This window comes from Hypanus sabinus, chromosome 1, assembly GCF_030144855.1.
Source record: "Hypanus sabinus isolate sHypSab1 chromosome 1, sHypSab1.hap1, whole genome shotgun sequence".
Lineage (NCBI taxonomy): Eukaryota > Metazoa > Chordata > Chondrichthyes > Myliobatiformes > Dasyatidae > Hypanus > Hypanus sabinus.
The window spans coordinates 49,773,105-49,800,983 of NC_082706.1; the positions used below are offsets into that span (position 1 = coordinate 49,773,105).

At 51.1% G+C, this 27,879-nt stretch overlaps 1 protein-coding gene across 1 annotated transcript in view; it reads right to left on the bottom strand.

The window, feature by feature from the left end:
* Positions 1-12,065: 12,065 nt before the first annotated feature.
* The window catches only part of LOC132393557 (nectin-2-like), a 59,302-nt gene continuing 43,488 nt past the window's right edge, over positions 12,066-27,879 (bottom strand). Inside the window, exons 6-9 of the mRNA XM_059968972.1 lie at positions 17,521-17,662; positions 14,833-14,890; positions 14,352-14,432; positions 12,066-13,461 (exon numbers count right to left, since the gene is read on the bottom strand). Coding sequence (XP_059824955.1) covers positions 13,282-13,461; positions 14,352-14,432; positions 14,833-14,890; positions 17,521-17,662 — 461 coding nt within the window. The 3' untranslated portion in view covers positions 12,066-13,281. The remainder of the gene's footprint in view (positions 13,462-14,351; positions 14,433-14,832; positions 14,891-17,520; positions 17,663-27,879) is intronic.

A 27,879-nucleotide genomic window follows, 5' to 3' on the forward strand; every position in this document is an offset into this window, starting at 1 on the left:
CACGTAGGTTCGAATGCAGTTCATAGACTTCAGTTCAGCATTCAACACAATCATCCCTCAGTTCCTGATTGGAAAGCTGAAACTGCTGGACCTGAACACTTCCCTCTGCAACTGGATCCTAGAATTGAATCTCAAGATCTAAATTAAGATGGGGCCGGTAACTGGCGACTCTGCTCGTGCTCTGCCAAGCAATCCGCCCTCTACACTATCCTATACCAAAGACACCCTTCTAAACCTCCAATTTGCTACATCTAGCAAGATCAACAACACCCTGGCGAAGTTACTGGCCCAGCTGGAGATCATCGACGTGCCAGAATTGCTTCTACTCCAGACCGTACCAGGCCCAATCGCCGAGCCCTGGCTCAAGGTCCACCACGTTCCCAGAGACTGGCGGCCTGCTACCGTGTCGGACCGCCTGGAGACCAGCACCTCTCCGAAGTGATGTCGGAGACCTCAAGGTACCCCAGACGCTTCCCCGGAGTGACCAGCGTAAAGCCCCATCGGTGGCCATCCACAGCTGCCAGAAGTGAGGCATCCGCCGCCGAGCTCGGAAATCGAGCCCGGGGCTCGGCTGGAGTGGAGGCCTCCGCAACCGTGACACAGTTCACGGACTTGTTTCAGCCGGCAGCCCGGCCCTCCAGGATAAAGTGTCAGCCTGGGCCCCCGGCAGTTGGAAGTGGCAGCGGATCCTCCCCCGTCACTCGGCCCGACCTGGAGCGCCCGACGTTGCGATCAGCTGATCGCAACGCGTCCACCAACCTCAAAGAGCTGCCAACAACACTCTGCATCGATGGAAATCTGGAAAGATGCACAAATTACCGAGGAAGCATGGGAAACGAGCTGGGCTGCTGGTCGGATTGAAGCAGAGGGGCTTTAGGATCCCTCTGCCCACCATCCTACTAGCCAATGTGCAAGCAGTGGAGAACAAGGTGGATGATCTTAAAGGGAGAATCACCTACTGCAGGGAGATGCAGAACTCACAGAGTCCTGGCTCTCCCCAGTCTCCCCCGACTGTGCCATCTGACCAGAAGGATTTTCGATCCATCGGATGGACCGCACAGCGTCTTCGGGCAAGACGAAGGGAGGTGGAGTCTGCCTACTGATCAACACTACGTGGTGCTCGGACACAGTGGCACTGACAAGCTCCTGCAGTCCAGACCTGGAACAGCTGTCGGTGAAGTGTCGTCCCTTTCATATGCCACGGGAATTCACTTCGGTCATACTGACAGCGGTCTACATTCCCACCCCAGGTGGACGTGGAGTGTGCTGTGAATACACTCTATGCCAGCATCAGTGAACATGAGACCAGGTATCCTGAGGATTTGAACATTACAGCCGGGGACCTTAACCAGGCCAACCTCAGAAAAGCGCTGCCAAAGTTATACCAACATGTCTCCTGCTGCACTAGAGGCCCCAAAATACTTGACCACTGCTACACAGCAGTCAAGGATGCCTAACATTCCGTCCAATGACCTCACTTCGGAAAATCGGACCATCAGGCCGTACTCCTCCTCCCGGCTTACAAACAGAAACTGAAGCGGGAGATCGCGGTGTCAAAAGTGGTGTCATATTGGACAGAGGAAACGGATGAGGTCCTCCATGACTGCCTTGGATCGGCGGACTGGTTAGTATTCAAGGACTTGGCAGCTAACCTCGATGAGTATGCCTCAGCTGTCACAGACTTTATCTGGAAATGCACAGAGGACTGTGTGTCTCGCAAGACGATCCGGGTATTCCCTAACCGGAAGCCTTGGATGAATTATGAGGTCCAGTCCCTTTTGAAGACTAGAGCTGTGGCTTTTATGTCCGGGGATACCAGTCACTTCACGGAATCCAGGCGTGAGCTCCGGAAAGCCAATAAGAGCACCAAGAGGCAATATCGTGCCAAGTAGGAAGCCCAGGATAACCAGAGGAGATCCAGTAGAGTATGGCAGGGACTAAATGAGATGACTAGGTGCAAAGAAAATACTGGGAATATCAATAACTATAGCACTTCACTTCCTGACGAACTTAACGTATTCTACACAAGATTCGAACAGATGAGAAGCATCCTGCCCCCTCTGGATGAACCAGACCTGGAGGCATCAACATTCATCGTCACCGAGGAAGACATTAGAAGAGCCTTCCTGAAGAAAAATCCAAGGAAGGCGACAGGCCCAGATGGCGTCCTGGGACGGGTTCTCCGGGCCTGTGCAAGCGAGCTAGCTAGAGTGTTTGCTGACATCTTCAACTGAGGCCTGCTTCAGCCTAAGATCCCCTCGTGTTTTAAGAAGGCAACGATAATCCCGGTGCCAAAGAAAAGCAAGGTGGCATGCCTGAATGACTACTGACCTGTGGCTCTAACATCAATTGCTAAGAGGTGCTTCGAGCGATTGGTTACAGCACACATCAACCATAACCTACGGGTAAACCTCGACGCTTTGCAACTCACCTACCGGAGCAACAGCTCAATGACAGATGCCATTTCCCTGGAACTACATTCCTCCTTAGAACACCTGGAGAATAACGACACATATGTAAGGCTCCTTTTCATTGACTACCACTCTGCCTTTAATACAATCATTCCAAATAAACTGATTCCTAAGCTCCGGAACCTGGGTGTTAGGACTCAGATCTGCAGCTGGATCTTCAACTTCCGCACAGACGGGACCCAGGCTGTGAAGATAGGGGACAACCTCTCCTCTACAATCACTCTGAGCACCGGTGCCCCACAAGGCTATGTACTCACCCTGCTGTACTCACTACACCCATGATTGTGCAGCCAAGTTTCCATCGAACTCAATATATAAGTTTGCTGATGACACCATTATTGTAGGCCGCATCTTGGGTAATGAGTCTGAGTAGAGAGGAAATGAAGAACCTGGTGGCATGGTGCGAAGACAATAACCTATCCATCATCGTCAGCAAGACAAAGGAATTGTTGTTGACTTCAGAAGGAGTAGAGGACCGCTCAACCCCATCTACATCGGTGGTGCGCAGGTAGAACAGGTCAAAAGCTTTAAGTTCCTCGGGGTGAATATCACAAATGACCTGACTTGGTCTAACCAAGCAGAGTCCACTGCCAAGAAGGCCCACCAGCGCCTTTACTTCCTGAGAAAGCTGAAGAAATTTGGCCTGTCCCCTAAAACCCTCACTAATTTTTATAGATGCACCGTAGAAAGCATTCTTCTAGGGTGCATCACAACCTGGTATGGAAGTTGTTCTGTCCAAGACCGGACGAAGCTGCAGAAGATCGTGAACCTTGCCCAGCACATCACACAAACCAATCTTCCATCCTTGGACTCACTTGGACGACACCACACGCTGTCGGAGCAGTGCTGCCAGGACAATCGAGGATAAGTCGCACCCAACCAACACACTTTTTGTCCCACTTCCCTTCGGGAGAAGGTTCAGGAGCATGAAGATATGTACGACCAGATTTGGGAACAGCTTCTTTCCAATTGTGAACAGATCCTAACCCGGATCTGGGCCATACCTACCAGATATCTGGACCTGACTTGCACTACCGTACTTTCCCATTTCAATTTTTCTAATTATGATTTATAATTTAAATTTTTATTATATGTACTTGAATTTGTACTTCAGGGCGTGGGAAGCGCAGAAACAAATATCATTGTGATGATTGTACGGTCTAGTATCAATTGCTTGGTGACAATAAAGTATTTGTATTTGTATTCCTGACTGGGAGACCACAGTCAGTCCGGATCGGAAGTAGCATGTCCAAAACCATCACACAGAGCACGGTTGAGTGCTCAGTCCACTGCTGTTCACTCTGCTGACCCACGACTGTGCAGCAATACACAGCTCGAACCACATCATCAAGTTTGCCAATGACATGACCGTGGTGGGTCTCATCAGCGAGAACGACGAGTCAGCATCCAGAGAAGAGGTGCAGCGGCTAACAGACTGGTGCAGAACCAACAACCTGTCTCTGAATGTGAGCAAATCAAAAGAGATGGTAGTTGACTTCAGGAGAGCACAGAGCGACCACTCTCCTCTGAACATTGACGGCTCTTCCATTGAGATCGTTAAGAGCACCAAATTTCTTGGTGTTCATCTGGCAGAGAATCTCACCTGGTCCCTCGACACCAGCTCCATAGCAAAGAAAGCCCAGCAGCATCTCTACTTACTGTGAAGGCTGAGAAAAGTCCATCTCCCACCTCCCATCCTCATCACATTCTACAGGGGTTGTATTGAGAGCATCCTGAGCAGCTGCATCTCTGCCTGGTTCAGGAATTGCACCGTCTCGGATCGCAAGACCTTGCAGCGGATAGTGAGGTCAGTTGAGAAGATCATAGAGGTCTCTCTTCCCGCTATTACAGACATTTACACCACACGCTGCATCCACAAAGCTAACAGCATTGTGAAAGACCCCACGCACCCCTCACACAAACTCTTCTCCCTCCTGCCATCTGGCAAAAGGTACCCAAGCATTCGGGCTGTCGCGACCAGACCGTGTAACAGTTTCTTCACCCAAGCCATCGGACTACTCAATACTCAGACTCTAGACTGACATTGTAATTTTTCCTCTACTGTGCCTGTGGTCTTGTTTACTAATTATTGTACTGCAACACACAGCTGGTGGAGCACAGCAGGCCAGGTTGCATCTATAGGAAGAATTACAGTCGACGTTTCGGGCCGAGACACTTTGTCAGGACTAACTGAAAGAAGAGATAGTAAGAGATTTGAAAGTGCGAGCAGGAGGGGGAAATCCGAAACGATAGGAGAAGACAGCAGGGGGAGTGGTGAAGCTAAGAGCTGGAAAGTTGATTAGCAAAAGGGATACAGAGCTGGAGAAGGGAGAGGAACATGGGCCAGGAAGCCTGGGGAGAAAGAAACGGGGAGGGGAGCACCAGAGGGAGATGGAGAGCAGGCAAGGAGTGATTGTGAGAAGGACAGAGAACAGAGAGAGAGAAAAAGAAAAAAGTGGGGGGGGGAATAAATCAATCAATCAATCAATCAATCAATAAATAAATAAGGGATGGGGTAAGAAGGGGAAAGAGGCATTAATAGAAGTTAGGGAAATCAATGTTCATTGCATCAGGTTGGAGGCTACCCAGCCGGTATATCAGGTGTTGTTCCTCCAACCTGAGTGTGGCTTCATCTTGACAGCAGAGGAGGCCATGGATAGACATACCAGAATGGGAATTGGACATGGAATTAACATATGTGGCCTTTGGGAGATCCTGCTTCCTCTGGCGTACAGCGTGTTCAGTGAAACGGTCTCCCAGTCTGCGTCGGGTCTCACCAATATATAAAAGGCCACACCAGGAGCACCGGACACAGTATACCACACCAGCCGACTCACAGGTGAAGTGTCGCCTCAGCTGGAAGGACTGTCTGGAACCCTGAATGGTGGTGGGGGAGGAAGTGTAAGGGCAGGTGTAGCACTTGTTCCGCTTACAAGTGCCAGGAGGGAGATCAGTGGGAAGGGTTGGGGGGACGAATGGATGAGGGAGTCGCATAGGGAGCAATCCCTGCAGAAAGCAGAAAGAGTGGGGACGGAAAGATGTGCTTGGTGGTGGGATCCTGTTGGAGGTGGCAGATGCTACCAATATATTTTGGACCCGGAGGCTGGTGGGGTGGTAGGTGGGGACAAGGGGAAGGTGGGAGGATGGGGTGAGAGCAGATGTGCGTGAAATGGGAGAGATGTTTTTGAGAGCAGAGTTGATGGTGGAGGAAGGGAAGCCCTTTTGTTTAAAAAAGGAAGACAACTCCTTCGTCCTGGAATGAAAAGCCTCATCCTGAGGACAGATGCGGCTGAGACGGAGGAATTGCGAAAAGGGGATGGTAGGGTGGGAAGAGGAATAGTCCAGGTAGCTGTGAAAGTCTGTAGGCTTATAGTAGAGATCAGTAGATAAGCCTTCTCCAGAGATAGAGGCAGAAAGTTCAAGAAAGGGGAGGGAGGTGTCGGAAATGGACCGGGTAAATTTGAGGGCAGGGTGAAAGTTGGAGGCAAAATTAATGAAGTCAACGAGCTCAGCATGCGTGCAGGAGGCAGCGCCAATGCAGTCGTCGATGTAGCGAAGGAAAAAGGGGGGACGGATACCCATATAGAGTTGGAACATGGACTGCACCTCGAAGCCAAAAAAAAGGCAGGCATAGCTGGGACCCATACGGATGCCCATGGCTACACCTTTGGTTTGGAGGAAGTGGGAGGAGTCAAAGGAGAAATTATTGAGAGTAAGGACTAATTCAGCTAGACAGAGGAGAGTGGTGGTAGAGGGGAACCGGTTAGGTCTGGAATCCAAAAGGAAGCCGAGAGCTTTGAGACCTTCCTGGTGGGGGATGGAGGTATATAAGACTGGATATCCATGGTGAAAATAAGGCGTTGGGGGCCAGGGAACTTAAAATCATTGAGAAAATTCGAAGTGTGAGAAGTTTCACGAACGTAAGCGGGAAGGGATTGAAAAAGGGAGGATAAGACAGTGTCGAGGTATGCAGAATTGAGTTTGGTGTGGCAGGAGCAAGCTGAGACAATGGGTCTACCTGGACAGGCAGGTTTTTGGATCTTGGGTAGGAGGTAGAAACGGGGAGTGCGGGGTGTGGGAAATATGAGGTTGGTGGAAGTGGATGCGAGATCCCCAGAGCTGATAAGGTTGGTGATGGTGTGGGAGACAGAAGCCTGGTGCTCCTTAGTAGGGTCATGGACGAGGGGTAAATAAGAGGAGGTGTCAGCGAGTTGTCACTGTGCCTCTGCAAGGCAGAGGTCAGTAAGCCGGACAACAACAGCGCCCCCCCCCCCTTATCAGCGGGGTTTATAGTGAGGTTGGGATTGGTGCGGAGGAAGTGGAGAACGGTGCACTTGGAAGGAGTGAGGTTGGAATTGGAACAAGGTGTGGTGAAGTCAAGACGGTTGATGTCCTGTCGGCAGTTAGCAATAAAGAGATCCTGAGTAGGCAGAAGAGCAGAGTGGGGTGTTCATGAAGAGGAGGAGGGTTGAAGACGGGAGAAGGGGTCATCGGTGGGGGTGGGAGACTCCTTGCTGAAGAAGTCGGCTCGAAGACAGAGCCAGTGGAAGAAGAGTTTGGCATCATGGCATACGCGGAACTCGCTAAGGTGTGGGTGAAGGGGGACAAAAGTAAGGCCCTTACTGAGGACAGAGCACTCTGCCTCAGAGTTGAAGGTCGGAGGGGATGGTGAAGACCCAGCACGGATGAGTTCTGTGATCAGAGGGGGGAGGGAGCCTGGTAGAGCCAGTGGAGAGGGAAGGGTTGGGGTGAGGAAGATGGAGCCTGTGAGGGCCCAGAGGCTTCCGGCGGTATCTGAGGGAGCGGAGATTGCAGAGTGGTGGTGGGGGACATGTAGACGGGAGTCACAATCACAGCACATGAAGACCCGGCCTGGAGTCGCTGTTGGAGGCTGTGCAGTCATTTTGAAGGTGTCCATGGTCGTTGGATCACACATTGCTGGTGCTGGAGTCCGGGTTTTGAATATGATACTGCCCTGCACTGTTTCCTGCACTTTATGTAGTCCTGTGTAGGTCTGTAGTCTAGTGCAGTTTGTACTTCGTTTAACATAGTCTAGTGTAAGCCTTGTGCTGTCTCACATAGTCAAGTGCAGTTTTGTGTTGTTTCATGTAGCACGAGGGTCCAGGAGGAATGTCGTTTCATTTTTACCATGTACTGTACCAGCAGTTTATGGTTGAAATGACAATAAAAGCAACTTGAACTTGATGTAGCACAGGAAAGGTTGGGATGTGATAGCCTGAGTAGGCTTAGAACGTAGACTGTTCCATGTAGCCAACAAAGTGGCAGGAAGAGCTGTGACCCATGTGAGTGCCCATGGCTATACCTTTGTGTGGTGGCATAATCAGTTCTCCAGGACAGGGCACAGTCTATAACTGGAGGGCACAAGTTTAAAGAGCAGATTTTTAGTGTCCTTTAAGGGACAGGTTTTTCAGACTGATGTGGGGTTTAGAGGGAGAGGTAGAGGCAAGTGTAATTATAACATTTAAAGGACACTTGGAGAGGTATGTGGAAAGAAATGATATTGAGGAATATGGGCGAATAGGACGTTTGGATGGACTCTTGACCAGCAGGGACTTTGGGCCTGTTTCTGTCCTGTATGACTATAAACGATTCCCCTTGACCACAGCATCTGCAGTGTACTTTGTGCTTACTATTCGTTAAGGTAAATAGTTTGGCAGGGTGCAGGCAGAAGAACCAGTTTCTGTCTTATTTTGTTCTGCTCTCTGTATTCTTCTCCCCACTTCATATTTGAGCCTGGTGTGTGGGGGCCAAGAGACTCCCCATGTCAGAGAGAGACCAGACCAGAACCCCATCATGCAGCCCATCTCTTTCTCACCAATTCCTGACCGTAACCCCCACCGGCCATGCCATTGTTGCAGAATTTCCTGAGAATGGTGTTTTGAGGAGGAGGGGGCCAGGGGAGCAGAGTGTGCAGAAACTGAGAGACACTCATTCCCTCCCTCTTAACCAGTTCTCCATCTGCATAGCTAGGGGGTTAAACCCACCTGGACAGGGAATGGGTTAAAACTACCCTTGGCAGGAATAGATCATAGCACATATAACAATACGGCACAGTACAGGCCCTTCGGCCCGCAATGTTGTTCCGACCTTTAAACCCTGCCTCCGATATAACACCCTCCCAACCTTAAATTTATCCATATACCTGTCTAGTAGTCTCTTAAATTTCACTAGTGCATCGGGCAGTGCATTCCACACACCAACCACTCTCTGAGTGAAAAACATTCCTCTAATATCCCCCTTGAACATTCCTCCCTTTACCTTAAAGCCATGTCCTCTTGTATTGAGCAGTGGTGCCCTGGAGAAGAGGCACTGGCTGTCCACTCTATCTATTCATCTTTATATCTTGTGCACCTCTATCATGTATCCTCTTATCCACCTTCTTTCCAGAGAGTAAAGCTCTCTTAATCTCCCTAAATCTCTGATCATAATCCACACTCTCTAAACCAGGCAGCAGCCTGGTAAATCTCCTATGTACCCATTCCAATGCTTCCACATCCTTCCTATACTGAGGTGACCAGAACTGGACACAGTACTCCAAGTGTGGCCTAATCAGAGTTTTATAGAGTTGCATCATTACTTCGTGACTCTTAAACTCTATCCCTCAATTTATGAAAGCTAACATTCCATAAGCTTTCTTAACTACCCTATCTACCTGTGAGGCAACTTTCAGGGATCTGTGGACATGTACCCCGAGATCCCTCTGCTCCGCCACACTCCCAAGTATCCTGTCATTTACTTCGTACTCTGCCTTGGAGTTTCTCCTTCCAAAGTGTACCACCTCACACTTCTCCGGGTTGAACTCCATCTGCCTCTACTCAACCCACTTCTGCATCCTAACAATGTTTCTCTGCAATCTTCAACAATCCTCTACACTATCTACAACACCACCAACCTTCGTGTCATCTACAAACTTGCCACCCCACCCTTCTACTCCCACATCCAGGACGTTAATAAAAATCACGAGAAGTAGAGGTTCCAGAACCGATCCTTGTGGGACACAACTAGTCACAACCCTCCAATCCGAATATACTCTCCCCACCATGACCCTCTGCTTTCTGCAAGCAAGCCAATTCTGAATCCACCTGGCCAAACTTCCCTGGATCCCATGCCTTCTGACTTTCTGAATAAGCCTACCATGTTGTACTGTGTCAAATGCCTTACTAAAATCCATGTAGATCACATCCACTGCACTATCCTCATCTATATGCCTGGTCACCTCCTCCAAGAACTCTATCAGGCTTGTTAGACACGATCGGCCCTTCACAAAGCCATGCTGACTGTTCCTAAACAGACCACGATTCTCTAAATGCCCATAGATTCTATCTCTAAGAATCTTTTCCAACAACTTTTCCATCACAGATGTGAGCCTCATTGGTTTATAATTAACTGGACTATCCCTACTACCTTTTTTGAACAAGGGGACAACATTGACCTCCCTCCAGTCCTCCGGTACCATTCTGTGGACAAGGAGCACATAAAGATCCTAGCCAGAGGCTCACCAATCTCTTCGCTTGATTCGTGGGGCAGCCTGGGGAATATTCCGTCAGGCCCTGGGGATTTATCCATCCTCATGTAATCTAACAATTCCAACACCTCCTCTCCCTTAATATCAACATACTCCAGAACATCAACCTTATTCATTTTGTCTTCACCATCATCAAGTTCCCTCTCATTGGTGAATACTGAAGAGAAGTATTCATTGAGGACCTTGCTCACTTCCACAGCCTCCAGGCACATCTTCCCACCTTTATCTCTAATCAGTCCTATCTTTACTCCTGTCAACCTTTTGTTCTTCACATAATTGAAGAATGCCTTGGGGTTTTCCTTTACCCTACTCGCCAAGGCCCCCTTCTTAAGCTCCTTTCTTGCTACCCTATATTCCTCAATAGACTCATCTGATCCTTGCTTCCTAACCCTCAGGTAGGCTGCCTTCTTCCATCTGACTAGATTCTCCACCTCACATGTCACCCATGGTTCCTTCACCCTACCATTCTTTATCTTCCTCACAGGAACAAATATATCCCTAACATCCTGCAAGAGATCCCTAAATAGCAACAATGTGTTCATAGTACATTTCATTGCAAAAACAACATTCCAATTCACACCCACAAGTTCTAGCATTATAACCTCATAATTGGCCCCTCCCAATTAAAATATTTCCTGTCCTCTCTGATTCTAGCCTTTTCCATGATAACGGTAAAGGCCAGGGAGCATTGGTCACTGTCCCCCAGATGCTCACCCATTGAGAGTTCTGTGGCCTGACCCAGTTTGTTACCTAATACTAGATCTAGTATGGCATTCCCCCTAGTCAGCCTGTCAACATATCGTGACAAGAACCTGTCCTGGACACACTTAACAAACTTTGCCCCATCTAAACCATTGGAACTAGTCAGGTGCCAATCAATATTAAGGAAGTTAAAATCACCCATGATAACAACCCTATTATTTTTGCACCTTTCCAAAATCTGCCTCCCAATCTGCTCCTCGGTATCTCTGCTGCTACCAGGGGGCCTGTAGAATACTCCCAATAGAGAAACTGCTCCCTCTTGCTGACTTCTACCCATTCTGACTCAAAAGAGGATCCTGCTACTTTACCCACCCTTCCTCTAGCTGTAATAGTATCCCTGCCCATTAAAGCCACCCCTCCTCCCCTTTTTACCCCCTCTCTATCCCTTTTAAAGCACTGAAATCCAGGAATATTGAGAATCCATTCCTACGCTGGTGCCAGCCAAGTCTCTGTAATGGCCACTACATCACAATTCCATGTATGTATCCAAGCTCTCCGTTCATCACCTTTGTTCCTGATGCTTTTTGCATTGAAGTACACACACGTTAGCCCTTCAACCTTATTACCTTCACACCCTTTATTCTGCTTCTCTTTCCTCAAAGCCTCTTTATATGTCAGATCTGGCTTTACTCCATGCACTATACTTGCAGCTCTCACATGACTTTTATCCTCCGCCACCTCACCATCTGCTCTAACACTCTGGTTCTACTCCCCCTGCGGAAAAATGGAATAAAAATGCCCGCGCCAAGAATGGGTTCAAAACGCCCACACTGGGAATGGCTTAAAAACATCCATGTTGGGAATGGGTTAAAAATGCCCATGCTGGTAATTTGTTTAAAATGCCTGAGCAGTCAATGTGTTAAATACAACAGCGCAGTGAACAAGCGAAACTCGCCTCTGCATTCCTGTGCCCCACCTGTGCCCTCTGATTGCTGACTTGGCAGTGGAGAAGATCCCGGAAGTGTCTCTGCATCCAGGGATTTTCCCCAGCCGGTCTACCCTGTTTGTCCGACTGTGCGATCTGCCAGGCACAGCCCATGAGGAGGTTCAGGGAGACCCGACGTGCACGTACACACTCACACAGAACAATAGGACTCTCTGTGATGAGAATTTAAGTTGGCACAGATAGGTTGGGCCGAAGGGACCACTGCTATGTGGCACAGGAACACCGATCCGAGAAAACACAATGGGGCACACCCTCCTTTGCCAACCTTCCCGCAATGGGGAGCTCCCTCTTCACAAATATAGAGACATGTAGGACAGATTCCCACACAGACAGCAGAACGACTGGTGAAGAAAAGAAGTTTATTGGCTGATATAAAAAAGATAATTTATTTTCCATCAGATTAGTTTAACAATCCCCCCTCCCCCCCACCACAGTAGACCACAGATGAGCAGAAAGATCGCCCCTTCTCACTGGTCGGTGTCTTGAAGACACAGCTGGGGTCTCAGAGTTCAGTGTGTTCCCAGTGTCAGAGTCACAGTGAAGCAGGCATTCCGCATAAGGTGGGAATACCACACACACACACACACACACACACACACCAGAAACCTAGACATACAGATCATAGACACACAAACTCACACATATACACATGATGAGGTTAAAACCACGTTAATGATTCAGTAGTGATGCTTGGTCCCACGCAGGGTACAAGGTCTGTCCATTACCAGCGAGTGTTCTATCCCCTCCCCACTCTTCATTCAACAATAACCACGCCCTCTGCCACAAATACCGCCTGCTGCAGGCTTGGCCGTCGCCCCACACCACCACTGCCAAGGGAGAGATCCCAGGAGTCTCAGCGAGCCTGCCTGGCTCCGGAGTCGATGGACAGGCTGCAGAAGGCAGGGCCGACCACCAGATGGCAGTCGCTCTCCACAGGGGAGGAGGCTCGGCTCTCATACCGATACACTCCCTGCTTCAGGTGAGCTGGGAGTTCCTATGGAAGGAGATTTCCACCCAAGGACCAGGGAAGGTGCTTCGCAGAGTGTTTCAGGCACTTTGATAAAGGTTCAGGCACAACAAGATCCCAATCTAGATGGGGATCAGGGAGGGGAGGGAAGATGGAGAGAGCAGAGTAGGAGGAGAAGGGGTTGGATGGGAGGAACTAGAGGCTATGGGGTAACGAGGTCTGCAATGATCAGAATGGATAAGGGGAATACGGAAAAGGGAGGATGTGGGTAAGGGGGGAGTTCCAAAAGATGAGGGAGAGAGAGGGGACAAGACCATGGGCAAAGGGCAAGAAAGGAGAGGGGTGGGAGGGGGAGTGGAGGGGTGAGTTTGGTTGGGGGAGGCTTTGGTCACCAGCATTATTGCTTTGGTCTCTGAGAATCTGGAAATCAGTGCCTGCACCCATCCAGGACTCACCCACCCCCCACCCTCCCCACCCAATAACAAGGCTCTGCAGGCAAGCAGGAGTTGGCTTTGGGGTCTGGGCCTCTTGACAAGAGACCGAGTGTAGAGGAGATGGAGCAGGCTGGCAAGAGAGAGGGATGTGCGCCCTACACGAACATCCCCTTGGAGACAAACTCTTGGCTCTTCCTGTGCTCAGGTTCAGGCTCGGGGTACTGAACACCATTGTAGATGGGGTTCTCTTGCTCCAGGTAGTCTCCATACTCCATCTCTAGCGGAGACTTCAGGTCCTCATCCCCCTCTGGTTCCGAGTATCTCCCCGTCAGCGTCTATGGGGGCAGGGGGTAAGAGGAAGACACAGTTAATGAGTTTGTGGGGTGGGTCATTGAGTGTTATAACAGAATCTAGGCCAGTTGACTTACACAGCAAGCAGGGCTCTGGGGTGTATAATAGAACAGAGGGACCCAAGGGTACAGGGACACTGTACACAAGGTGGTGAAGAAGGCGTTCATCACACTGGCCTTCATCATTCTGGAATACTGGAGTTGAGACATCAGGTTAAAGTTGTACCAGATGTTGGTGAGACTGCACTTGGGGTATTGTGGGTAGTTCTGATCGCCCAGGCACTCAGCTAGAAAGAGTGCCGGAAATATTTACCAGGGTTTGCTTGTCCTTGGTTTGAAGGGGTTTCTGTGTCCGTGTTGCTTGAGAGGCAGGAGAGGGGCTTGTTTTTGGTTATGTCGCTGTTGTTGTTACTTCCGTTCTTCTGCCAAACATCACTGTGGGCTGTTATGCTGGCGACAGAATTTGTACTGACACTTTCGGGCTTCCCCTCACCACCCCGCACACAAACAACGCTTTTCACCGTATCGTTCAGTGTACTTGTGATACAGAAATGAATCTGAGGGGCATGAATAAGGTCATGGGTCACAGAAGCTTCCCCAGGGTAGGTGCTGGTGGGGGTCTAACACAAGAGGACATAGGTTTAAGTTAAGAGCAGGACGATTTTCACCTGGAGGGTGGTTCCTCTATGAAATGAGCTGCCAGAGAAAGTGGTTGAGGCAGGTACAGGAAAGGCTTTAAGGGATTTGGGCCAAATGTGGGCAAACTTGGGATAAGGTGGACACCCCAGTTGGCAGGGGTGTGTTGGGTCAAAGGGTGTGTTCGTGGCTGAGCGCAGAGTGATGGGAGACAGAGTGACAACCGGTAGGATGCTCACCATCTCGTTCGCCTCCTCGCCTGAGGTCTCGAAGTAAGTAGTGTTGAGCGGGATCGTCTCCGTCTTCTCTGCCATCTCCACCTGTGAGAGGAAGCGGAGGCAGTCAGGGCTTGTTCAGGGAGGGGATGCCTCAGGAGGGATTGGAGCATTGGGACTAGGTGGAGACCTGCGGATCAGGGGTGTGGGGGAGCACAGAGGGAGGGGGTGAGTTCAGATGCTGCACAAGGGACGGTGAGGTCGGGGTCGAGCGGGTTCGAGGGTCCTTAGTGGGTAACTGTCGCGGGTTTGGGAGCAGCGAGATGAGGAGGAGTGAGGGGGAAGGGGGAGGAGCGGTTCACCATGGGAGCAGCGAATGTGGCAGGTTGTCTGAGGTGCAAAGGTTGTAGAAGGCCCCACTCAACGCTCGGTAGAACAGCTCACGGCCACTGTGAGATCTTCCTGTTTGAGAAACACCCACACACCCCTCCTTCGTTCGAGTTACCTTGGCTGGGTCAGCAAGCGTCACTCTCGGTGGGGGGGGCTTGTGGCTCGGGGGCTCTCTGCCGGACAAGATGAAACGCAGATCAGCAGGTGGCTACTCCCACTCCACCCGCTTTCCCGTAGACTTCCCCTCCCATCCTCAACCTTCACCTCCACCGTCCCCTCTCCCACTTCCCATCTATACTACATCTCCCCTTCGTCCCTGATTACTCCCCTCCCCTTCACCCCAACCCCCCACCCCTCCATTACCTGTATATTCATCCCTGATTCCCAGGGAAAAGGTAGCGTCTACTCAAGAATTGCCTGAGGAAATTCATGCCCCTTCCTTCACACCTCACCCTCCCAATCTGCCGGAGTATCTGTCCAATGCTTTCCCAAGGAGGGGATTCTTCAGAAAAAAAATCACACGAAAAAAATCCAAATGGCTGGCTTCTGGTTCTTGTACACGAAGCTCCCCCACCCCCGGAATATTGCCCGGATGCTCACACACTCCGGCGTTCCCGCTCATTTCCAGCCTGACAGAATTCCCTATGGTCAAAACGGATAAGGCCCAGAGCTATCCTGCAAGCTGTTGTCAGTCCTGGTATCTGCCCCCTTTGACTGGTGGACAGACTGGAAGGTTCTGGCACAAACATTTCACTGTTTATTCCCCTCCAGAGTTGCTACCTGACTTGCTAAGTTCCTCCTGCATTTTGTGTGTGCTGCTCAAGATTTCTAGCATCTGCAGAATCTTTTATGGTTGCTACAGCCCTCCTTTTTCCTATCATCCATCTACCTGTCTAAAGATCTCTTAACATATCTACCTCTGTCGCTCCCCCGGCAGTGCGTTCCCACACCCACCAGCCTTTGTGTGAGAAACCTGCCTTGAAAATTCCCCTTAAATTGTTCCCTTCTCACCGTTGGCCTTAAGCGGATGTCCATGGGTATTGGCCATTCTCACTCTGAAAAACCAGCACTGGCTGTCCACTTTGTCTGCACCTCTCTGCATCTTGTACACCTCTATCAACCCTCCTCTCATCCTCCTTTACTCCAAAACCCTAATTTGAACAACCTTTCCTCAACATATGCTCTTTAATTCAGGCAGCATCCTGGTAAATCTCTTCTGCATTCTTTCAATAATGAAGTAACTAGAACCAAACACAATGCTCTAAATGACTTTATAGAGCTGCAACATTACCTGGAGCTCTTGAACTCAGTCCCCTGAACAATGAAGACCAACACACCATACTGTATGCCTTTTTGACCACCCAATCAATCTGCGCAGCACTGTTGAGGGATCTATGACTTTGGACCCCAAAGTACTCTATTCCTGCACAGTGAGGCCGAATTTGGAATACTCTAGTGTGTACTTCAGTCACCCAACTGCAGGAAAGACGTCAATAAGACTGAAAGAATACAGAGAAAATATTCAAGGCTGTTACCGGTAGTTGAGGACTTGAGTTGCAGGGAAAGGCTGAATAAGTTATCACTCTATTCTTTGGAGCACACGAGAATGAAGTGAGGTCTTACAGATGAATATAGAACGATGAGGGGTAGGGATACAGTGAACGCGCTCAGGCTTTTTCTACTCAGTTGAGTGCGGCTGGAACATGGGTTCAGGGTGAAAGGTAAAATATTTAAGGGGAAACTTCTTCACTTAGAGTGTCCAAGGAACTGCCAGTGGAAGTGTTGGGTGTGGGTTCAGTTGTTACATTTAAGAGAAGTTTGGTTTACATGGATGGGAGGGTCATGGTCCGGGTGCAAAGAGATGGAGCTAGGCAGATGAACAGGACAGCATGGACAAGATGGGCCGAACAGCCTGTTTCAGTGCTGTAGTAACCCTGGACAGTGGCTGTTGAGAATCCTGTTATTGTCAGCGCCACGCTAGTGGAGAGATTAACGTGATGCTATTACAGCTCAGGGTGTCGGAGTTTGGATTCAATCCTGGTGTTCTCTGCAAGGAATTTGGAAGTCTTCCCCATGGAGTGCGTGAGTTTCCTCCGGATGCTCCGGTTAACTCCCACAGTCCAATGGCATACGAGCTAGTAGGTTAAGTAGTCATTGTACATTAGGCAGTGATTAGGCTAAGGATTGTCAGGCAAGACTGGAACGACCTATTCTGCACTGTATCTCAAAATAACTAAATCAAGGAGCAAATAATTTGACGTCCTCTGCCTTCAAGTCCAAACTTCCAAAGTGCATCGGCTCACACTTGTCTGAATTGAATAGATAGGATGGGGATGTGGATTCTGCCCTCTCTCCACCGGCTGGGTGGAGCTGAAGGGGAGAGATATCTGCAGTGTTGGGGAGGGCCTGTGGGCTGCCTCTGGACTGGACCCCTCTGCAGGGCAATCGCCATCACAGTCCCACCCAACCACATCCTGCTAACAATTCCCCTCCCCTGCTCCCTATTCGGGAATGACACCCAGTCCCGCTCAATCCCAGGCAGGAGAGGAGGGGAAGGGTCAGAGGGAGGATGGAGGAAGGGAGGGGAGAGGGGAGGAACATGGTAAGAGAATGAGATTGGTGGTAATGAACTTGACCATTGATCTGTATGTCATAGATCTAGTTTTGGTAGGACTCTGGTACAGACAGAGGTGAAATGTCAGGGGATGTGAGATTTCAAGTGTTGTCGGGTGTAAGAGATCAGGAGGGATGAGAGTTTGGGGGTGGGGGCACTCTAGACACCAGACAGTCACTCCCCACATACTCGTCACTAGCGTCCAAATCGGTTTTCTTCCTCTGCTGGCGGAAGATTAGTACGGCCGTCACCAGCACCGCCAGGATGACCACTGCCGCGATGATGCCACCAACGATTGCCCCGGTCGTCGACCCCGACTGCAGTGGTGCCTCTGGGAAAGGAGGAAGGAGGAAGACTGAGAATGAGGCAAAGAATTCTGACAGGGTCCTGGACAATTTGAGCTCCACAGAGTGAAGCACCCTCCACGCTGTTCCATCACACACTCCTGGGGTCAAACCATCGAGTGAAGCTCCCTCCACACCATCCCAGGGTCAGACACTGAGTGAAGCTCTCTCCACACCGTCCCATCACACACTCCCAGGGTCAGACACAGAATGAAACTCCCTCCACACTGTCCCATCACACACTCCCAGGGTCAGACACAAAGTGAAACTCCCTCCACGCACCGTCCCATCACACATGCACAAGTTAAAATAGAAAATTATGTACCCTCCACACTGTCCCATCACACACTCCTGGGGTCAGACACAGAGTGAATCTCCCTCCACACCGTCCCATCACACACTCCCGGGGTCAGACACAGAGTGAATCTCCCTCCACACCGTACCATCACACACTCCCGGGGTCAGACACAGAGTGAAGCTCCCTCCACACCGTCCCATCACACACTCCCGGGGTCAGACACAGAGTGAAACTCCGTCCACACCGTACCATCACACACTCCCGGGGTCAGACACAGAGTGAATCTCCCTCCACACCGTCCCATCACACACTCCCGGGGTCAGACACAGAGTGAAACTCCCTCCACACCGTCCCATCACACACTCCTGGGGTCAGACACAGAGTGAAGCTCCCTCCACACATCATCCCAACACATTCCCGGGGTCAGATTCATGTCATACACACACACTCACTCTATCTCACAGACACAGCCATAAGAAAACTGTCAGGGCACTGCAGAATTGCTGAAGTGGACAAATTCGAGTAACACAGCTTTCCCACAGTTCCATTGACATTGGATACACCATCACAGTCCTGGGATATGGTGATCCTGGCCATGTATGAAGGTAAAACAAGCAGAGCCCAGAATCCACATCTGCTTCACTGACAGCAGCACACAGAGTAGGTGACACCATTCAGCCTCCCCAGTGTGTCTGTCTATATGCATTCATGTCTATGACTGGGTTCTCGAGTGACAACACGTCGCCACATCTCTCTGTTATACCATGACAGACACATACCCACCAACACTGCATCCCGGTTTTATAGAGTGACTGACATGATCCTAGCAGTATGCTACCTGACTTAAACAGTGATAATCTCATCCCCATCAGTACAATAGTCCGGTGTTATACAGTAACAGACATGATCCTGTCGGTACTGTATCCCAGTGTTATGTAGTGACAGACATTTTCCCAGCACTACTGTACCCCAATGTTATACAGTAACAGGCATATCCACCAATACCATACCCTAGTCTTATATAGTGACTGGGACTTCCCCACTGGTACTGTACCCCAAGTGTTACACAGTAAGAGACGTTCCCACCAGTACTGTACCCCAGTCTTAAAGAGTGACTGGCACTTTCCCACCGGTACTGTACCCCAGTGTTATACAGTAACAGACACTTCCAAAAGTACTGTACACCAGTGTTATACAATGATTAATGCTTTCCCAGCAATACTGTACCCCGGTGCTATACAGAGAGAGACCCAACTACACATTAAATAAAGAAAAGCATATATAGGTGTCAAAGGTAGATTTAATATCAGAGAAATGTATACAATATACATCCTGAAAGGTATTTTTCCCGCAACCATCCAGAACAACAGAGGAGTGCCCCCAAAGAATGAATGACAGTTAAATGTTAGAACCCTGAACCCCCCGCAGCTTCCCACTCCCATGCGTAAGCAGCAGCAAAGCAATGAACCCCTCCCTCCCTCACCGAGCAGCAAAGACTCAAACTTGCAGCACCCCAGAGACTACCCGTTCACCCAGTACTCGGCATACCACATGCTCACTCTCTCCCGAATAAGGGAGAAAAAGATGTCTCTGTTTCACAGAGAGAGGGGAGACATAACAAACAACTCGCTGGTTTACGATGTTTTAAGTCCGCTGTGTCACTTTTTCCGAGCTCTGTGCCCAAGGATCTCAGGTCGCTGGGTACGCAGCCGGGTATTTTCTTACTCCCATGACACACCGATTTCCTGCCAGGACACCAATCTTTGACCTGCCCGACTCCAGAGCCTCGAGATCTCGGACCTCTGAAGCTGAGCTCAGCTCTCAGTCTGCACCCTTGGTATGCTAAATAATGGCCAGTAATGAAATCCCGAAAGCAGGTCCCATTCTCCAAAAGAACCATAGGCAGTGTGTAACTGCAGCTTTTCCTGATCCTGTGCAATGGCCTCTTCTTACCAGATGATGATGCAACCAGTTAAAATGTTCTCCACGGTACATCTGTAGAAATTAGCATTACTAGAACCTTTGATGCCTCAAACTCCAAAAGAAGCAGAGCCTCGGATTTGGTAATACCGTCTCATGTGATGCTAATTCAATTCTACCTCAAGGAAATTCGTGGGCATTGTTTGGAGAAATGCAAACAGGGTAACATCCCAGAGAGAGAGTGCAGAATGGAAGCAAATTTTCCATGGAACTCCTTCATCTTATCATGCAAGCTGCTGTTCGTCTTGTGAGAGGGGGTTTTGGTAAACATTGCATTACGGTATCCAGAACAGCTGCTTTAATCATGCATATATCAGAAGATGTATAGATTAGTTGGGTATTTGTTCACACAGGATTGGATGATGTGGGCTCCATCAGATTAAATATTATAAATCCTTACACAGATTAGATATTGGAGTTCAGGAACCTTCAGAAGCAGCTGAATTTTGGATAATATATGGATGTTGTAGGGGAAGGTGAGAGTACATGCACAATTTAATGGTAATCTCCTGAAATAATTCTCTCACAATGCGATGGTATTATTATTTATTTCATGGGAAACCATCAAAAAGGAGAGGAGCACAGCGTTTCAATAGGCAGGAAAGATAACAGGGATATTGTACCAGAGAGGCAAGTCTGTCTCTGTATAACCCCGGGGTACAGTATCAGTGAGACAGGTCAGTCACTGTATAACCCCGGGGTACAGTATCAGTGAGACAGGTCTGTCTCTGTATAACCCCGGGGGTACAGTATCACTGAGACAGGTCAGTCACTGTATAACCCCGGGGTACAGTATCACTGAGACAGGTCAGTCACTGTATAACCCCGGGGTACAGTATCACTGAGACAGGTCTGTCTCTGTATAACCCCGGGGGTACAGTATCACTGAGACAGGTCAGTCACTGTATAACCCCGGGGTACAGTATCACTGAGACAGGTCTGTCTCTGTATAACCCCGGGGGTACAGTATCACTGAGACAGGTCAGTCACTGTATAACCCCGGGGTACAGTATCACTGAGACAGGTCAGTCACTGTATAACCCCGGGGTACAGTATCAGTGAGACAGGTCTGTCTCTGTATAACCACGGGGTACAGAATCAGTGAGACAGGTCTGTCTCTGTATAACCCCGGGGTACAGTATCAGTGAGACAGGTCTGTCTCTGTATAACCACGGGGTACAGAATCAGTGAGACAGGTCAGTCACTGTATAACCCCGGGGTACAGTATCACTGAGACAGGTCAGTCACTGTATAACCCCGGGGTACAGTATCAGTGAGACAGGTCTGTCTCTGTATAACCACGGGGTACAGAATCAGTGAGACAGGTCTGTCTCTGTATAACCACGGGGTACAGAATCAGTGAGACAGGTCAGTCACTGTATAACCCCGGGGTACAGTATCACTGAGACAGGTCAGTCACTGTATAACCCCGGGGTACAGTATCAGTGAGACAGGTCAGTGACTGTATAACCCCGGGGTACAGTATCACTGAGACAGGTCAGTCACTGTATAACCCCGGGGTACAGTATCACTGAGACAGGTCAGTCACTGTATAACCCCGGGGGTACAGTATCACTGAGACAGGTCTGTCTCTGTATAACCACGGGGTACAGTATCACTGAGATAGGTCTGTCTCTGTATAACCACGGGGTACAGTATCACTGAGACAGGTCAGTCACTGTATAACCCCGGGGTACAGTGTCACTGAGACAGGTCTGTCTCTGTATAACCACGGGGTACAGTATCAGTGAGACAGGTCAGTCACTGTATAACCCCGGGGTACAGTATCAGTGAGACAGGTCGGTCACTGTATAACCCCGGGGTACAGTATCACTGAGACAGGTCGGTCATTGTATAACCCGGGGGTACAGTATCAGTGAGACAGATCTGTCTCTGTATAACCCCGGGGGTACAGTATCAGTGAGACAGATCTGTCTCTGTATAACCCCGGGGGTACAGTATCAGTGAGACAGATCTGTCTCTGTATAACCCCGGGGTACAGTATCAGTGAGACAGGTCAGTCACTGTATAACCCCGGGGTACAGTATCACTGAGATAGGTCTGTCTCTGTATAACCCCAGGGTACAGTATCAGTGAGACAGGTCAGTCACTGTATAACCCCGGGGTACAGTATCAGTGAGACAGGTCTGTCTCTGTATAACCCCGGGGTACAGTATCAGTGAGACAGGTCTGTCTCTGTACAACCACGGGGTACAGTATCAGTGAGACAGGTCAGTCACTGTATAACCCCGGGGTACAGTATCAGTGAGACAGGTCAGTCACTGTATAACCCCGGGGTACAGTATCAGTGAGATAGGTCTGTCTCTGTATAACCCCGGGGTACAGTATCAGTGAGACAGGTCTGTCTCTGTATAACCACGGGGTACAGTATCACTGAGACAGGTCAGTCACTGTATAACCCCGGGGTACAGTATCAGTGAGATAGGTCTGTCTCTGTATAACCCCGGGGTACAGTATCAGTGAGACAGGTCAGCCACTGTATAACCCCGGGGTACAGTATCAGTGAGACAGGTCTGTCTCTGTATAACCACGGGGTACAGTATCAGTGAGACAGGTCAGTCACTGTATAACCCTGGGGTACAGTATCAGTGAGACAGGTTAGTCACTGTATAACCCCGGGGGTACAGTATCAATGAGACAGGTCTGTCTCTGTATAACCCCGGGGGTACAGTATCAGTGAGACAGGTCTGTCTCTGTATAACCCCGGGGGTACAGTATCAATGAGACAGGTCTGTCTCTGTATAACCCCGGGGGTACAGTATCAGTGAGACAGGTCTGTCTCTGTATAACCCCGGGGGTACAGTATCAGTGAGACAGGTCAGTCACTGTATAACCCCGGGGGTACAGTATCAGTGAGACAGGTCAGTCACTGTATAACCCCGGGGTCATCTTTGCCTGTTCATCGATCTTCAATGATATCTGAGGCCTGGGCAAGGATGTATGGAAAACCTATGTTACAAGTCACCTTCTCCACACCACCGGTGTTGTCCAAGGGAAGGGCATTGGGACCCATAAAACTTGGGCCAATACACATTGCAGAGGTATATGTGGTTAAGTGCCTTGCTGAAGGGTACACACACACAGCCTCAGCTGAGGCTCAAACTAGAGACCTTCAGATCACTTGGCCACACGCCATAACCACTGTACAACGCCAGTGTGCAGCGTCAGTGGGGCAGAGGGGAATGGAGTGGGGGAGAGAGAGGTGTAGTGTGAGCAGGAGGGGGAGGGGGCAAAGGGAGAGAAGGGGAGGGGACGGGGAGTGAGAGGGGTTGGAGAATGGGGTTGGAGATGGAGGTTTGGGGGATGGAGGGGTGGGAGAGAGTGGGGGGGAGAGGAGGCGAGAAATGAAAGAGTGATGTGGGTTAGAGATGGGGAAAGGAGGGAGAGATGGCGGATAATGGGAGAGAGCATAGAGACGAGTTGGAGGGGGAGGGGTGGGGAGAGAGAGGGAAGCAGAATGGAGAGACGAGGGGTGGAGAGAGTGGGGAGGAAAGTTTGCCAGCGGGTTGGGAGGGGGAGAATGGTGGAGAAAGAACACAGAGACAGGGAGTGCAGAGAGAGGAGGGTTAGAGAGGGGGAGAGGGAAGGACAGGCAGGGAGGTGGTGGAAGGGGGGAGAGGGAAGAAGAAGGGTGGAGAAGAGAGAGGGGCACAGTGTGGATGGAGGAGAGAAAGGGTGGTGGCTAGAAGGGGGCAAGAGAAGAGTGTAATAGAGGGGGTGAGAGAAGTGGGGAAGAGTTGGGGTGGAGAGGATATGTGGGGGAGGGGGAATGGCAGTGAGGGTGTGAAGGGGTAAGTGGGATTAAAAGAGGGGGTGGGTGAGAGGGAGCAAGGAGCCAAGAGAGATGGAAGAGTGATGTGGGGGGAGAGGACAGAGGGGTGGAGAGAGGGGGGAGATGGGAATGGAGGCGGGGCAGGGTTGGAGGATGGGCAGAGATGGAGAATAGAGATTAGATGGGGGAGGAGAGGGAGAGGTATAGGGAGAGAACTACGTACCTGTTTCTCTATGGGGGGCCGTACAGAGTCTTCATTTCTTTGTCATTCAGAATATGTGTTAAAATATTTCTTATGAAGCTGTTAAATCCTAGTTTTGTAGTTATTTGTGAAGTGCAAGAAGAAAAGTGCAAGCTTAGAAGTCCTGCCGAAGGTTTCGGCCCAAATCATTAAATGTTCTTTTTTCTATAAATGCTGCCTGGCCTGCTGAGTTCCTCCAGCATTTTGTGTGTGTTGCTCGGAATTCCAGCACCTGCAGATTTTTGTCTTGCTTGTGATTTGAAGAACAGATTTTTGTTTTGTTTTGTCTTGTCTGTGCTTTTTTTGCTTTCCCATATGGAACCGATTTTCAGAGACTCTGGCCCATTGAATCCAGGTGACGGAAATCTATTTGTCTCCATCCTGAAATGCAGTGCTGTGGCGACCCATTTCCTGGCACATCCGAACCGACTCACAATTAGATAGCCTACGGGGGTTTGCGAGCACAGAGCTTTGGAGCCTCTGCGCCATGGGGGGCAGGTTGAGGGAGGCTTAAAAGTGAGGCTGAAGATTTCAAATAAAGTTTTTTCCTTCGACTGCAGTTACCGACTCCATGTCGTAATTTTAGCGCTGCGTGTAGCACACCGCTACAATTGGTGACCCCGACGGTCCAAACGATTTTTGGACCAGAAATGACCGCCGCCGCCTCTGTTCATGCGGTTTCGTTGAAACTGCCGGGTTTCTGGACACAGCGCCCGAACCTATGGTTCCAGCAAGCCGAAGCCCAATTCCACGTTCGCCAGATCACCTCAGAAGACACCCGCTACTACTACGTGGTGAGCTCCCTCGACCAGGACACAGCGGCCCAGGTTGCGGAGTTCGTACAGTCGCCCCCGGCAGACGGCAAGTACACAGAATTCAAAGCCCTGCTCCTCAGGACTTTCGGACTCTCACGGCGCGAGCGGGCTGCCCGTTTACTGCACCTGGATGGCTTGGGCAACAGACCTCCATCGGCTTTAATGAATGAGATGTTGTCTCTCGCCGACGGACACACACCCTGCCTCATGTTTGAGCAGGCATTCCTGGAGCAGCTGCCCGAGGACATACGCCTGCTGCTGTCCGACGCGGATTTCAGTGACCCCAGGAAGATGGCAGCCCGGGCGGACTTGCTGTGGAACGCCAAAAAGGTGAGCGAGGCGTCCATCGCACAGATCTCCCAGCCACGCTCCCGGCAGCAAACCAGTCCAGGCCCGGCCGCAGAGCGCGCCCACCCCCGGCCCAATGAACACTGGTGCTTCTACCACCAGCGGTGGGGCGCAGAAGCCCGCCGTTGTCGCCCGCCCTGCAAGTTCACGGGAAACGCCAGGGCCAGCCGCCGCTGATGGCTACGGCGGCTGGCCATCGGGATAGCCTCCTGTATGTGTGGGATAGAAGGTTGGGACGCCGGTTTTTGGTCGATACTGGGACTGAGATCAGCGTTTTACCTCTGACGAGTTACGACACCCGCAGCAGGGCACCGGGTCCCCCCCTGAGGGCCATGAATGGCAGCACAGTAAGGACCTATGGCACCCGTCAGGTGCAGCTACAGTTCGGCTCCAGCCAGTTCACGTGGGACTTCACACTGGCCGCCGTAGCCCAACCGCTTCTGGGTGCGGATTTTTTGCGGGCTCACAGCCTACTGGTCGACCTGCCCAGGAAGAGACTGGTACACGCCGAGACCTTTCAGACATTCTCCCTGGGTGCAGCCCAGTTGCCAGCCCCTCACCTCGGCTCCATCACGCTGTCCGACAACGAATTCACCAGGGTCCTGGCGGATTTCCCATCGGTTCTGGCACCCGCAGTTCACAGCGGCCATGCCTAGGCATGGCGTACAGCACCACATCCCAACCCAGGGACCACCCCTCCACACCCGCGCTCGGCGGCTTCCCCCGGACAAGCTCCGACTGGCGAAGGAGGAGTTCCAGAGGATGGAGGAATTGGGATCATCCGGCAGTCCGACAGCCCATGGGCCTCCCCCCTGCACATGGTGCCCAAAGCAACGGGGGGCTGGAGACCGTGCGGCGACTACCGCAGGCTGAATGAGGCTACCACACCGGACCGCTACCCTGTGCTGCACATTCAGGACTTTGCAGCAAACCTGCACGGCGCACGGATCTTCTCCAAGGTAGACCTCGTCCGAGGGTACCATCAAATCCCGATGCATCCTGACGACGTCCCCAAAACGGCTCTCATCACCCCGTTTGGCCTTTTCGAGTTCCTCCGCATGCCGTTCGGCCTGAAGAATGCCGCACAGACGTTCCAGCGGTTAATGGACGCAGTGGGACGGGACCTGGACTTCGCGTTCATCTATTTGGATGACATCCTCATAGCCAGCAGCAGTCGTCAGGAGCATCTGTCCCACCTCCGTCAACTCTGCGCCCGACTGAGTGAGTACGGTCTTACAATCAACCCCGCCAAATGCCAGTTCGGACTCGATACCATTGACTTCCTGGGCCACAGGATTACTAAAGACGGGGCAACCCCTTTGCCCACTAAGGTAGATGTGGTCCGCCTCTTTCCCCGACCCACCACGATCAAAGGCCTTCAGGAATTCGTAGGTATGGTCAATTTCTACTGCCGCTTCCTCCCTTCAGCTGCCCGGATCATGCGCCCCCTGTTCGCCCTGATGTCGGGTCGAGCAAGGACATTACCTGGGACGAGGAGTCCGCCGCCGCTTTCGTTCAAACGAAGGAAGCTTTGGCGGACGCCGCAATGCTAGTACATCCCAGAATGGACGCCCCTACCGCCCTCGCAGTGGACGCATCAAACATGGCAGTCGGTGGGGTGCTGGAGCAACACATCGCAGGTCGCTGGCAACCCTTGGCGTCTTTCAGCAAACACCTGCGACCACCCGAGCTCAAATACAGTGCTTTCGACCGGGAACTGTTGGCGCTCTACCTGGCAATCCGGCATTTCAGGTACTTCCCAGAAGGTCGGCCCTTCACCGCGTTCACGGACCACAAACCGCTTACCTTTGCGTTTACGAAAGCGTCCGACCCCTGGTCGTCCCGCCAGCAACGCCATCTGTCCTACATCTCTGAATACACGACGGATGTCCGGCACATCTCGGGTAAGGACAATGTCGTGGCGGATGCGCTCTCTCGCCCTACCGTTCATGCCCTTTCCCAAGGGGTAGACTTTGAGGCACTGGCAGAGGCGCAGCAGGCGGATGAGGAGATTCCGAGTTACAGAACCGCAGTCTCTGGTTTGCAGCTCCAGGACCTCCCCGTGGGCCCGGGTGAGAGGACCCTACTCTGTGACGTCGCCACCGGCCAGCCCCGCCCCGTCATCCCGACAGCTTGGCGGCGCCGCGATTTCGACTCCATTCATAACTTGGCGCATCCCTCCATCCGGACAACTGTCCGGATGGTTTCCAGCTGGTTCGTTTGGCACGGACTCCGCAAACAGGTCAGTGAATGGGCCAAAATGTGCATGCACTGCCAGACGGCCAAGGTGCAGCGGCACACCAAAGCCCCACCGCAGCAGTTCCATCCCGCCCACCGGCGTTTCGACCACATTCATGTGGATATCGTGGGCCCCCTGCCAGTGTCGCGCGGAGCGCGGCACCTCCTGACTATCGTGGACCGGTTCACAAGATGGCCAGAGGCGGTCCCGCTCACCGACACCACCTCCAAATCTTGCGCCCGAGTCCTGATCGCCACCTGGATATCTCGCTTTGGTGTACCAGCCCACATTACCTCTGACAAAGGCGCCCAGTTCACCTCCAGCCTGTGGTCAGCTATGGCCAGCCTTTTGGGGACTCAGCTGCACCACACAACTGCCTACCACCCATAGTCGAACGGGCTAGTGGAGCGTTTCCACCGTCACCTGAAGTCGGCCCTCATGGCCCGCCTGCGAGGAGCCAACTGGGCGGACGAGCTTCCCTGGGTCCTAC